Source organism: Cetorhinus maximus, chromosome 11 (genome assembly GCF_964194155.1).
Source record: "Cetorhinus maximus chromosome 11, sCetMax3.hap1.1, whole genome shotgun sequence".
Lineage (NCBI taxonomy): Eukaryota > Metazoa > Chordata > Chondrichthyes > Lamniformes > Cetorhinidae > Cetorhinus > Cetorhinus maximus.
This window is the reverse complement of record NC_135889.1, coordinates 30,448,772-30,463,800: the sequence shown is the minus strand read 5'-3', so window position 1 is coordinate 30,463,800 and position 15,029 is coordinate 30,448,772. Positions and strand designations below refer to the sequence as shown.

Sequence of the window (15,029 nt, the reverse complement as noted above, 5' to 3'; positions counted from 1 at the left end):
GAAGGCCCCAGCCTGCTTTCGGGGTCCTGCTGTATGGCAGTGGCACTCTCCTCGGCCTGTGGAGCTGGAGCTGCTGAGGTCACAGGAGAGAAAATTCGGATGAGCCAGACACTCTCGGAGTCACCTCGATGGATGTCCCTGGGGTGTACACCTGCTGATCCCTCTCCTTATGGGTACCTAATGGGCTCTGGCTGACTCCTTGAGGAGAAGGGGTAGCTGGAGTGAGATCTAGCTGCCCCACACCTCTCTCGCATACACACTGTTGGAGGCCAACTATGGCATCAGTGATGGAGTTGAGCCTATGCAACAGTGCAGGAGCAACGTCCTGGACCAACGTCTCCATGGCGTCCTACCAGTGTTGACTTCAGTGCATTGGCATGCTGGCATTATTGCGTTAGCTGGAAGGCAGACAGGCTCCTCCATCATGCCTTGCAATCTGAGGAGTGCAGCGGACATCCCTTCCTGATGTCCCTGAGCTTGCCTTTGCAGTTCCAGCAACAGTGACATGACCGAGTCCAGAGGCTCGTTGTCTGACTTGGATTCAGCAGATTTCTGGCCTCCAGCAGTCCTCCAAATGCCAGACAACTGGGTAGTCTTGGTTGCTGCCTGCTGCAGATCAGACAGTGTGATGTGCTTACCAGATTGTGACCCCGAGGCTTCTGTAAAGCTAGGTCTCACCAAGATGTGTGTCTCTGCGCTGGTGGAGAATGTGGTTGAGCGTTGTGATGGGATTTCAAGGAGAATGCCTCCAGATTCCTCTTTAGAGGTTTCTTAGGGGCTTGATTGGAGGCCCTGGGTCATGGTCTCGATCGGCTGTTTCCCAAATGTGCCTGCGAAAACAAGGGGAGATAATGCATGACAGTGGCCTGTGAAACAGGACAGATCATTCGCAGCATGGTTGTCTGATGGATGTTGCACTACTGGATCCTCACTTGGTAAAGCAGCGCCGACCTCACAGTCAGCACAGGACCGGTCCAGATCCTCGCCGGCCAGCTGGATGGCTCTGTTTTCAAAGTCCATGAGGACCTTGATTTCAGGCATTCCTCCACCCGTGTGCAACCTCTCCCTCTTGTGATGTGCCAGCTTGTCCTGCACGAATAGAGGTGGAGAGAGTGTTAGCAGGATGCCTGCCAGGCCAGATGATAAAACTACCTGGCATGGGTGAGTGGTGAGTGGTCCCATGGACGGGATGAGGACGATGAAGGTGTGTGTGAGAGAGTGAATGGCGATATCCCTTGAACCAGCAGTGAGTGAGATCCCTGTGAATGTGTGAGAGTTGAGAAGAGTGATGAGAAGAGTGACTTACCCTGGTGGAACAAAGCAGATCATGCATTCTCTTGCAGCACTGGGTGGTTGTCTTCTTTTGAAGGGCAATAGCGCTGACCACTGCTGCCATTGCCTCCCGGACTAGTGAGTTTGCTGCCCATCCTGTGGCCAGAGCAGGGTGGAGGACATCACGGGGGGCCTCCACTGTATCCAAAAGGCACTCGAGGGATGCATCATTGAACCTGGGGGCCTGAAAATTTTGCCTTTCAGGGCCATGTCTTCTTGCAGCAGTCGTGGGCTGGAAGCACCGAGAGGTGTGTGTGCGGCTGAACTTTAAATATGGCGCCCAGTGTGAAGTGGTGAAATGATGGCATGGCAGGTGAATGAGACCCCGCTTGCCATGGAAACAGCGTGTTTCTGGGGAATGCACAATATGGCAGGTTTGGGATGATAAGGCGTGAAAATCTGCCATTGTGGCCGGTGGGTAAAATGCCATTTTACCCGTCCACTACCACACCCTTGGTTGCTGTGACCTGGCTCTTGCTAAAATTGGGTGGACCTCCCCTGCTGGCTCAGGAAAATAACTCCCTTGCATTCTGCCACTATCCTTTTCTGCCATTTCCAAGGCAGTGACCTCATTGCAGGCCTCCTTCCATGTGAGTTTATTGCCTTTGCTGAGAAGAATCAGAGAATCTTAATGGCATAGAAGGAGGCCATTCAGCCCATCATGTCTGTACCAGCTCTCCAAATGAGCATTATGACCTGGTGCCATTTCCCTGCCTTTTCCCCATCCCCTTGCATATTGTTTGTTTCTATTCAAATAATCATCTAATGCCCTCTTGAATACCTCGATTGAACCTGCCTCCACCACAATTTCAAGCAGTGCATTCCAGACCTGAACCACTTGTTCTGTGAGAAAGTTTTTTCTCACGTCACACTTGCTTCTTTTGCAAATCACTTTAAATCTGTGCCCTCTTCTTGATCCTTTTACGAGTAGGAACAGCTTCTCCCTATCTACTCTGTCCAGCCCCCATGATTTTCAATATCTCTATCAAATCTCCTCTCAGCCTTCTTCTCTTCAAGGAGTCCCAACCTCTCCAATCTATCTTCATAACTGAAATAAAAGCTTGGCCTGGATTTTACTGTTCTTTAGTCCTTTTATGAATATCACCCTAAGGTTGATTTCTAAATTTGCGCCATACCCACAGTGGTGAGAGAGTTTCTGTAATTCAAGAAGGTAATCTGCAACAGTCTCACTTGGCAACTGCTTCCTTTGATGGAGCATAACTCAATGCAATCTCATTTTTATTCATGCTATATGTCCAGAATCTCAGTAATTTCAGAATAGTCCATAATACCAGGCAACATTGTTTGACACCACCTCAAAAGCATCTGGCCCCATCATGGCAAGGAAAACATTTACTTTATCCTCATCTCCTATTTTATTTATTTTCAGTCAAATGTGTAACCTTCATTCATAATTACATTCATTCATAATTATAATTAATTGTTAGGGTTGAATTCCTCATTGACGCCGATTATGTCTTCAGTGCCATTTTTCAGTCACATACCATACTGACTCATTGTGTACCTGAATATAATGCGTGCACACGGACCAACTTTCAAATTGCTCAAACTTCCTCAAAATCAACTGTAGATGTTCCAAAAAGTGTGTCACAATGTTCTTGGCTACTTAATTGCTCAAATAAAAAGTGAAAAAGAATTCCATTCAAGCTTTGTTGTCATCTTTCTATTGTGTAGTGCACTGAGTATGACTAACACGTGCCTAACTGTAGACAGCCATTGTTGAACTAACTTTATGTACACCTCCCCATCAGAGAAGGCAGTATAACACAATGCTCAGCAGTTACAATATGCTACATACACAACTCCTATGATGTGAAATTGGGCTACCTTTATACGAGAACATGAACATTAAAGGAGTAATTTCAATTCTACCCGTCTGGCAAAAACTGGGCTGGCATTCAAAATCAGCCAGGCAGCTTACTGAATTTTAACATGTTCTTCTGAGCAGGTGAGGAGGGCACCTGCCTAGTGCAATGGAATCCTTTAAAAAGTATTCAGATCAGGGTCTGATGATGTCTTGGACTGTTCTTTTAGTTGGTGGCCTGGGCAGAAATGCCATTCTAACTTTACCGCCAAGTGAAGATAATATGAAGAGGATACAAAGCCAGGAGAGGCCAAACTGTTAAATTTATTTTCCTATTTTAACTTGTTTGTGTGGCTGAGAGGAGCAGGGGCTCCTCTGGCCTTAATAAGGAAAGGCTAGGTCTCCCTGCCCTGGGAACCCAGTCGTCTTCCTGGAGGAGGTGAGACTATTTCAAAACCCACCCCCGGGCCTTTCATTCCTGGAAGCTATCTGTTGCCAATCAAAAATCAATGCTTCAATGGTCATTTGAAACTCCTATGCCTACTAAACAAAGATAGGCAAGGTTCCACAGTTTTTAGGGCCTATTTTCAAAAAAATAAGGATGAGTATGAACATGTTGGGTGTAATATTTGGATTGGATTGCCAGCTCTGGTTGAACTTCTTCTTACATCCCTCACCCTCAAAAATTCCATCCAGTCAAACACCCTGTTTCCCTTTCTGAAATTTTCTAAGAACCAAAAATGTCCAAAGGAAATTTTTAAAATACACAATTTATTTTGTACGCCATGGTAATTTTTCTCCCTAGTTGCCCATGACAGTGTCCAGGAGATAAATTTATAGGCCCAGATTTTGTGGTAGTAATGATGGCAAAACTATCAGTGTTTGCCTTCATTACTCCTCTGAAATCAATCAACTTCTGGGGTTTACATGTGTAGTGAAACACGAAAATTCAGAAGTTGCTGTCAATTTTTCTATCCTTCCCTTTCAGCTGCGCTGTGGAAGTCCCAGCAGATCGCAACAACTAGAAACCAATTAATTTTACGCTATTCAATAGGAATGAAGCATAACTAGCTTTTGTTAAAACAGCACATTAAGTTCATAATTACTGCTGAAAATCTCCGGCCCTGAAAAATTGATTTTATATCTGTGCAGTGTCAGATTTCTCCATTATAATAAAAATAAATTAAATTTAAAAAAAGTTTGCTTGTGAGATTTCAGCTTCTACCTTAGTGCCATGTGTGTGACTCAATTGTTTATTTTTCACTCTAGCATTCAGCTAAAAGTGAAGAATAATCAGTGCATTTTATTTCCTGGTTTGAAGTCTGTGAAAATTCATGTGATTAGCTGTTCACCCTGCTAGATGATATCACTGTTGCTGGACACCTGGAGATCCTCTTGACATGCCACCAGATTCAAACTAACATAGGAAAGGGAAAATCCACACCAAAGAGATCACTATGGCTGCATGGGCAGTTTTCTTTGAGGTCAGCAGTGACCGCTATTGCTTCATCACAGGGCCATAATGCTTGAAGATGCCAGGGCACTCCTGAAAAACTGACAACCTGATATTTGGGGCTGATGTTGGAAATGTGAGCTGGTAACAATATTGTCCAAATGCATTTTCACATTCATAAATCCATACGGCAGGAAGGCAATGTTCAAATGATCTCCAAGCAGAATGATATACTTCAGATTTCCAGTACACAATATCCTTAAGTGCTTTGAGTTAGAATGAGCACAGGTTTGGATTCAATTTAATTTTTATTTATCATCTGAAAACAATGAAAAGTGTTCTATTATAATGAAGCAAGTATTGCTGAGTTAATTATACATTCCTATTTATAATCACAAATTGAAGGTACGTAAATGGATTTTGTTCAGCTCCAGTTGTTTGGCCACATTGAATATTGTAAATTTACATGATTGATTTGGAAGGATTATAATCCAGCCTTTTGTCTAGTTTTATTTCTTACACTACAATAAATTAGTGAGTCTCAGCATTCATTTTTTGCCTTAAATCTCTGTAGAGCACTTGGGATATTTTTCTTCATTGGAGCTGTCAATTTGAGTTTTGTTCCCTTCACGAACAGAGGGTAGCTGTTGTGCTTGGTTGCACAACATGGGTTTAATACCGCACCACTTATTATTTTAGTCTATTAAATAAAGATATAAATCAACTCACCTGAAATGAGTTGAAGAAAAGTTCAAAGTGCATCCGGATTTCCCATGCTAATCCAGTGAAGGTATGTGGCACACCGATAAACACGATGTAATGCACTCCAAACACAAGCACAAGAACCAGGGTGGATTTTGCCAATTTTCTTAAAAAGAGATAAGCAAAATAATGGCTGTTATAAATAAAATGTTTGCAATATTACTTGAAAATCAGCTTCTGCCACCTTGATCCTGGTAATGGAGTTATAATCATCATCCTTTTCCATATCTCCCCCAGAATTTTGGGTTTTTTTTGCAAACAATGGCCATTACTGTCCATGGTTTCACAGTGGCTGATTACATTGATTTCATGGAATTCACTGAAGCATCAGTCACAGCTGGTGACTCCTTCTCCCTCAATGAAGCTTCTGTTGTTGTCTATTACTTCTACTACCAGCCCCAACTTAATCATCAAGGTGGTGGCTTCATTGCTAAATGCGACCTCAGCTTTTCCCTTTTCCTTCTGGCTCCTTGTCCTGGAAGCACCTCACCCTTTTCTGATTGGCATGCCTCTCATTCAAAATCCTCATTCCAAGTCCAACTTTCTTCCAAAAATTTCCTCCTTGCTGGCATTTTGGGTCATTTTACGCCCCAAGACTTCAGACCTTTGATTTCACTGCAATCCTATCCTCCTTCATCCTCAGCCTTCTTAATCACTCCCCTACTCATATCCTTGGATATCCCTATGACCTCTTTATTTCTTGTGGCCTTTCTTAATGAAACTATTCCTATGCCAGAACACATAGACCACAGACCTAATCGAATTGGGCTTAGCGTCTCATTTAAATAAGACCAACAAGCTTCTAATGTGATGCAAACTAAATCCTTAGGTGGCATTTTCCAGCCCCTCCCACCAGCAGGATCTTCTGGTTCCACTGAAGTCAACGGGGATTTGAATGGTTCGCTGCACCCTCGCAGGGAAACCTGCCATGGCAGGGCTGCAAAATCCCAGCCCTTGTCTGCCTATTTAAGTTAAATTTCCCAAGGCCTTATTCAAAGAAGGGCAGGAACAGGACAACATAAGATATAGGTGTAGGGGTATGCCACATGCCCCCCAAGCCTGCTCCGCCATTCTATAAGATCATGGTTGATCTGATCTTGGCCTTAACTCAACTTTCCTGTCTGCTCCCCATAACTCTCGATTCCACTTTATTTCAAAAATCTGTCCATCTCAGCCTTGAATATATTTAATGAACCTGCCTCCACAGCTCTCTGGAGTAGAGATTTCCTAAGGTTCATGACCCTGAGAAAAGAAATTCCTCCTTAGCTGTCTTAAATAGGCAACCCCTCAATCTGAAATTATGCCGCATAGTTCTAGATTCTCCCACCAATGGATACATCCTCTCAGCATCTACCCTATCAGGACCCCTCAGCATATTATGTTTCAGTAAATCACCTCTTTCTCTTCTATACTCCAATGAGCATGGTACTAACTTGCTCAACCATTCCTCATAAGACAACCCCTTCTTCCAGGAGTCAACCAAGTGAATCTTGTCTGAACATCCTCCAATACAACTATATCCCTCCCTAAATAAGGAGACCAAAACTCCATTCAGGTGTACAGTTGTAGTAAGACTTACCTACTTTTATACTCCATCCTCCTTGTACATGCATGCTACCTTTGTGTGTTCATATACGGGGACACTCAAATCCCTTTGTACCACACAATCTGAAGTCTCTCTCCATTGAACTAATAATTTGATTATCTATTCTTATCTAAGTTCCCACATGATACTCCATCCTCCAGATTTTTACCCAGTCACTTAACCTATTTATATCCCTTTGCAGACTTATTAGGCAGAATTTAATGCCCTCCTTTGTGGTGTGTTTGGTGGTGGAGGGCATTTAATCAGGTGGGAGGATGGTAGGTGGGGACCCAATTAAGTCCATGGGGAGAAGGCTTGTGGGCAGCTGCCACTTAATGCCCACTTAAGGGCCATATTCCACTGCCACTGGTATCTGTCCGGGGACTCACCATGTGGAAATCCCAAAAAGCAAATGCTTGTCGGGGCTCCTTGCAGGTTTGGGAGGGTGGTGGTGAGGGGGAGGGGTGGGGGATGGTTGGTAGGATGGGGTAGGGAGCTCCTACTGGCTCTCCAGCCATCGGATGAGACCCCTGCCACCGACATTATATTTTGTACTTTCTGTCCTTCACTTACCTTGCTTTCCCACCTATCTTTCTATTGTCAGAAAATTTGGCAACAATACTCTCAGTGCCTTCATCCAAGTTATTAATATAGATTGTAAATAACTGATGCCCCGGCACAGCTCCCTGTGGCACACCAGCAGTTACAATTTACCAACCTGAAAATGACCAATTTATCCCGACCCATTTATTGCTGAAAAAATACATTTTGTTGAAGCTTTTCACCTTGCACTCATCAGGACAATTGCAAGAATACCAATGTCAGGGAAGCAACAGCTTTATACTGTATGAGAAGAGAGTGCAGATTGGTTGGTAAGTGGACTCTGATTGGTAGAGGCGTTGCCATGGAGAATGCACCAGTTAAAGGTGGCTGGCAGTTAACTGCCAAGCATTGTTTGAATTTTAAATCAGGCAGCTTGACTCTGACTGGTCAAGGCATTACCCTGAGGAAGCAACCAGCAAATGTTTGAGATAGATTACCCAGGAAGGGCAAGGTGAGGTAGACTGGGCACTTTTCAGGGCCAAAAGGGCCTTAGGGCTGTAAAAGAAAGCACAAAATGATCTGATCAGGGTAGCCATTAACCTGCAGGCTGTCTTTGATGCGCCCTATTTCAGCATCAAGCTTGCATGGTGAGCAAATAGCTTGGGCCCTATTTACGAGGTTGCGATAAGGCCAATTTTATAGCACGTGTAATTATAAGAATCCCAACGCGTGTAACTGACCAGTGAAAATAGGTTTGCAGTAGACCAGAGTAGAGAACCCCCTGGCAGATTTCTCAACTAATATGTAAAGGAAAGGGAGTTAATTTGACTGCTCCATTTCAAAGGTGAATTTCAGCGCAAGATGGAGCCCATTAAGACATGCAAGGAAATTATTATATGCTGCTAAAGATTTAAAGATTAAACATATCAATCACATACTGGAAATACACAGTGTCCAACATTAGATGTGATTTTGCTACTGGGCAACATTTGCTAAACAATCCTCTGTGCACTAAAAATTACACTGACAATCAACTTAAGATCATCAGTCAGGCTCACTGTGTGGCACATTTGCATGCACTTGAAGCTACATCTATTAATACACAGGACCCCGTTCTTTGTAGACAGAAAAAAAACATGTACATACATTGCACCTGTTTCAGCTCGACAAAATAAGTGATAGCCATTCTCTGGTTCTTTCCCCAGCACAATGCCTTGTCCAATCAGAGTCAAGCTGCCTGGTTTAAATTTCAAACATTGCTTGGCAGTTAACTGTCAGTCACTATTAACTGCTGCATTCTCCATGACAATGCCTCTACCAATCAAGTCCACTTGAAACTAATCAGCACTCTCTTCTCATACATAATAAAGTTGATGCTTCACCTGACATTGGTATTCTTGCGATTATCCTGATGAGTGCAAGATGAAAAGCTTTGACAAAATGTTTTTTCTCAGTACTACTCAAGTTCTGTACTACCAAACGACTATTTGTAGACTCTGTTTCCTGTTCGTCTATCCTCTGTCTGCGCTAATATATTACCCTCCCAACATCAACACCCTGCTCGCTACATCCACTAAAGAACTCTAATAAGCTGTCAGACACGATCTCCCTTTCATAAAACCACATGACTCTGCTCAATTATATTGTGATTTTCTAAATGTCCTGCTACTACTTCCTCAATAATGCATTCCAGCATTTATCCAATGAGAGCTGTTAGACTAACTGGCCTATAGTTTCTGCTTTCTGTCTCCATCTTTTCTTCAATAGGGGCATTATATTTGTGGTTTTCAAAGCTGTTAGGACCTTTCCAGAATCATGGATATTTTGAAAGATCACAACCAATGCATCTATTATCTCTGTAGACACTTCTTTTAAGAACCTAGTATACAGACCTTCAGATCTAGGGGACTTGTCATCCTTTTAGTCCCATTAGTTGGTCTAGTACTTTTTCTGTAGTGATAACGATTGTCTTAAATTCCTCCCTCCCTTTTGCCCCTGATTTTCTATTAGTATTGGGATTCTTTTAGTGTCCTCTACAGTGAAGACAGATACAAAATATTTGTTCAAAGTCTTTGCTAATTCCACATTTCCAATTATTAATTCACTAGTCTCATCATCTAAGAGACAAACGTTTACTTTAGTAATTTTCTGCCTTTTTAGTTTTTTTTTACTGCGTTAGTCAAGGTATTTTCAACATGAAAATAGATTAAGAGCAGAATTTTAAGGCCCCGTTTCGGCGGGGACGGGGCCGTAAAATGTGGCCAAGACATTCCAAACCTCAATGGCTTCGGCGGGAACGTAAAATCCGACTGCCGTAAAATTTCACCCTAAGAGTTCAGTTATCACATTAGTTGTTTGCTCAGACTTGCTGTGTGCAAAATGGTTGCCACTAATGCCCACAAAGTAGGAACAACGGCCCTTCAAAAAAATTAATTGGTTATGAAGCACTTTGGGACATCCAGGAAAGGTAAAATATCCTAGTAATAACACACTCTTTCTTTGTAAGGATGAATGGAGACAAAACAATCCTCAATCCTGGGCAGCTTTCACTTCGGGGAAAGTCTTCTACCCGCCCCAGCCCTGCCAAGGCGACTGATGCACTTTCAATCCCTTGGCATCCAATCGGATGCCATGGGGCCAGCATGTGCGTGTGCTGCTGCCTCGCCATCCAACAGTCAAAGGGGATGGCAGCACTATATATGCATGCCTATTAACATGCCGCCAACCAGCCCAGAAGAAGAAGGAATCCTGCTAATCATCTATTGCCATCCCCCCGCCTCCCACCATCCGAACATGCACAATGATGCTGCGTCAGGACAGGCAACACCAGCATATTGGAAAGTTTGTGCTTTTATGTTCAGCAGTGCCAGTATCAAGCCGGGTATATTTTGACATGCTCATACACAGTTTTATATGTGATATATATGCATACACAAAACATCTAATACAACTGAATGGCTTGATAGGCCATTTCAGAGCTCAAAGTCGATAATTCTATGAAATGTTGGAATTCAACATCGAGCACACTGTGATTTCAGGAATGCAGGTTTGATCAAATATTAATTGCAGGCTATTAAATGAGGCCTGAGAGGGATTGTGGAATTATTTACAAACTGTTGCGCTTTACTGAGTTGTGTGTGTGTATAATGCAAGTCTCCATTCCTTTAAGATTTTGAGATCAGGGAGCCAATATTGGTCAGGTAATTTCTGTTTTTAAATCAATGTGGTAAAAAATGAGGTCACAGATGGGGCCAGAGATGTATGCTGTCACGTCTGGAAGGAAGGGGTGTGTGTATGTGGGCTGGGGCAGTGGGGGGGGTGGGGGGCGGGGTGGTGGTTGGAGCTTTCCTCACTGAAAGCTAAAAAGTGCCTATTGATGAGTTTCCTATTTCAAACAAAAATAACACTCTCATTGATTAAAAAAAGCCCATTCACTACATTTAAATTCCTAAAATCCCTGATGAAAACAGGCATTTGTATTCATAGTCGCACTTTAGAGTTTATAACCACTTGGAGCTGTCAATCAAACTATGAACTGACAAGCACCCCACTTTGATAATGAAAGGTTGTCAAATCAGTATCGCAGCACTAATCCTATAAAAATAACCCACAGACTTATGGCATGGATAGAGTGAAATAGCAATCATTTTTTAACACTGCAAACTTTTTTTTAATTTAAAGGGCAAGAAATTTAAACCTCTTGGCAGTTATCTTGACAGTTCCAATGAGTTCATGCATTTTTTACACACATTCCTGTCTAATTTTAACAATCCCAAAGGGCACCTTTCCTCTCCCAAAGGTACCCCAGGACCACATTCAAAAGCGTACTCCACCTCTCCAAAAGTGTTCCCTACCACTCCAAAGACCTCCAGAAGCTTTAGATCCTCTCTTACCTGATCTAAACTGCACACATCGTGTTTTAGATATACCACCAGCCAAAATCAGATCTGACTGAGGCAGCTGCACTTTAACATGTGCAGCTGACTCCATGAATCACTGATATATAAATTAGAAGCCACCGCCATTTTCCCCCCTCTGTGAAAATGGTGAGAGCCAGGTGTGGCGGCAGAACTTCTGGATCCAGGTTCCGGCGCCATTTTCGCAAAGACGGAGAGCCTCTCCATCTGTGCATAAATTCAGGCCATAGTCTTACTGTGCTAAAAGAAGTTGCTTTGAGACATGGCTGGCCTGTTAGGGTCCCCTCTGGGAATTGAACATGACTGAGACAATTGAAAATGGCTATGGAGAGTAAAAAAGCTACTAGAAGAGGGAGATAGAAAAGAGGATGAAGGTCTCTGTACAGGAGGCCATGTCTGCCAAGATTCTTCAGGGACCAATTATTTTACCTCAACTTTAGCAAGAACCAATGCCTCAGAGAGGTTTGCTCCACCAAAGCGGTCATGAGTGAAATTAGTCAATTGCTTCAGCCACAACTGCAAACTCAAAGCAGAGCAGGGACAGCATTGCCTGTGTTTAAAAGGTGATTTTAGTCCTTAACTTTTAGGCTTTGGATGAGCCATGATCTTATCAAATGGCAGAGCAGGCTTGAGGGGCTAAGTGGCCTATTCATTTTATTCCCACTTGCCAGAAACAAGCAGAAAGAGTGAGCAGAAAGGTTTGCATGAATTGCAGGCTTCACCTGGGTGCGTAGTGGCTTTGACTGCACACAAATTGCCTTGCATGTTTCTCATTGGAACTCAACCATTTTCATGACCCACAAAGGATTCCACTCCCTCATTGTGCAGCTAGTGTTTGACTACAGGCAGCTCATCATGTAGGTGGATGCCCATTATCCAGGCAGAAGACACAATTCTTTCATTCTGTGATAGTGTTAAGTATCAGATGCATTTGAACCACCAAAGCAAGTCAAAGGTTGGCTACTGGGTGATAAAGCTTATCCAAACATAACATGGTGCATGACTCTGATCCAAAACTCATGCACACATACACACCAGGCCCTCAGTGAAAGCCATGCTGCCACAAGGAACATCACAGGACACATCATCAGCATCATAAAGCAACAATCTGGAGGATACCTGCAATATTCAGCTGAGCGGGTATCAAGTTTTGTAGTAGTATACTATCTGCTGTAGAACCTGGTCATTACCTTGTCACCATCTACCAGCCTCTCAGCCTTCTTTTCTCCAAGGAAAACAGTCCCAACCTCTCCAATCTATCCTTATAGCTACAGTTCTTCATCTCAGGAATCATTCTTGTGAATCTCCTCGGTACTCTCTCTTTAATTTAGGAGACTGCAGACAGCCTTGGAGGATGACTTTGAGCAGCCCTTGGCTTAGAGGGCCTGGGCTGCAGTGGTCAGGGCTGGCTAGCTGGCAAACTAAAGGTACTGCCAGAGTGGCAATGGTGGAAGCATGAAGGCTGACATCCTGAGAGAGGGCAGTAGGTTCCTGCTTCATGGAAACACTGCCACTCTACCAGGGTGGTGCTTCACCAATCAAGTTGGAGAACAGTTTTAAAGGACTACTGTGTCAGCCCGAAGCCCATTTGATCAATAGTATCCGCAATGGCAACAGTCTGAGCTTCCACTGCAGCACTCATGCCTCAGATGGAAGCCGTTTGGGCTGCATTGGAATCTGCAACCACAGCCATCAGACACTGCATCATGATGGGTTCCACAGGTGTGTTAATGGAAGTGACCACCTGTTCCATGTTTGAAAGTATGGGCTGCAAACTCTGTGCAAAACCCTGCTCCTAGTTGGAGCTTGGCTCCTCCACGCTCCTCGACATTAAGAACAGGCTTTCTGGCAGGATTCCCAATACACCAAGCATTTGGCGATATACACCCATCAGCATTCATCGTAACTTGGGCCAAAGTCCTCAACTGTTGATATGGACCACAAACACTAACAGTTTTGAGGGACAAAATGGTCTGTTGCTGAGCTGAAATTTTATTTTTACATAGGATATACAACACAAAATTAAGCCATTCGGCTCAGATGGTTCACACTGGTAAATGACTGTAAGAGAGAGAAATAAGGAGACAAAAATAAGTTAATGATGTAAGTTAAAAAGAAAATTACAGTTTTAATCTTTGACAACAATTAAAAGCTGAAGTTATGAAACTTCACCCTTGTTAGTTAGCCAAGGCAGTCTTCCATCTTGTAAGATGATGGTTTGCGTCAAGGGTGCAGTGCCAAATTTTGAGGTGCACGTGCTCTAAGCAAATGTGTTGGCCATATAATTTCTAAATCTTCTATTATGTTGGTTTCCTATATATTAATCATTTGAGTTCCCAAAGATCAGTAAAACTATGCTTTTTTTAGTGAAAAATATTAGTGCCAATAGGCATTTCATTTCAAACCATGTGGTATTTTGAATCATTTGTCTTTAGCATGGCTAGAATTTAATTACGCAACAGTTTAATTATTTCATTCGAGCGTATTAAAAACATGAATTACAGGAAACTTTACTTACTTCTGATGGGGGATGGTATATAGAGGAGCAACTGTTTTTCTTGATTTATATTAATAATCTAGATCTGGGTGTACTGGGCACAATTTCAAAATTTGCACATGATGCAAGATTTGGAAGTATTGTGAACTGTGAAGAGGATAGTGATAGACTTCAAGAGGATATAGACAGCCTGGTGGAATGGGCAGATACGTGGCAGATGAAATTTAATGTAGGGAAGTGTGAAGTGATACATTTTGGTCAGAAGAATGATGAGAGGTGACATAAAATAAAGGGTATACTTCTAAAGGAAATGCAGGAGCAGGTCCTGGGTGTGGGTGTACATATGCATAAATCATTGAAGGTGGCAGGACAGGCTGAGAAGGCAGTTAATAAATTATGCTGAATTGTGGGTTTTTTTAAATAGGGACACAAGAGCACAAAAGCAAGTATGAATCCTCAAAACACTGGTTCAATGGAAAGGATGTTTTAGAAAGGATGCAGAAAAGATTTGTGAGAATGGTTCAGAGGATGAGAGACTTCAGTTTTTTTTTTATTGTCCATCCCTAAATGTCCTCAGAGGGCATTTTTAAAAAGAGTCAACCACATTGCTGTGGGTCTGGAGTCACATGTAGGCCAGACCAGGTAAGGACAGTGGAAATCCCTTCCTAAAGGACATTAGTGAACCAGATGGGTTTTTATAACAATCGACAATGCTTTCATGGTCATCATCAGACTTTTAATTCCAGATCCCGGGTCCCCAGAGCATTATCCGGGGTTTCTGGAACACCAGTCTAGTGACAATACCATTATGCCACCACCTCTCCTTGGTCATGAGTAGGTTGAGGGGAGATTTGTTAGATGTGTTCAAAATCATGAGGGGTCTGGGTAGCATAAATGGGGAGAAACTGTACCCATCGGTAGAAGGTCAAGGACCCCAAAGTAATTAACAAAAGAATCGGAGGTGACATGAAGAAAAACAACTTTATGCAACAAGTGGTTTGGAACTGGAATGCACTGCTGGAGGATGTGGTGTAGACAGATTCAGCTGCAGTTTTCAAAAGGGAACTGGATAGTTATCTGAAGAGAAAAGATTTTTTTATAGGCTACAAGGAAAA

At 42.9% G+C, this 15,029-nt stretch overlaps 1 protein-coding gene across 1 annotated transcript in view; it reads right to left on the bottom strand.

The window, feature by feature from the left end:
- Positions 1-15,029, bottom strand: part of LOC144686262 (parathyroid hormone 2 receptor-like) — a 241,849-nt gene that overhangs the window by 60,751 nt on the left and 166,069 nt on the right. The window contains exon 11 of the mRNA XM_078551351.1: positions 5,340-5,478. Within this exon, the coding sequence (XP_078407477.1) occupies positions 5,340-5,478 (139 nt within the window). The remainder of the gene's footprint in view (positions 1-5,339; positions 5,479-15,029) is intronic.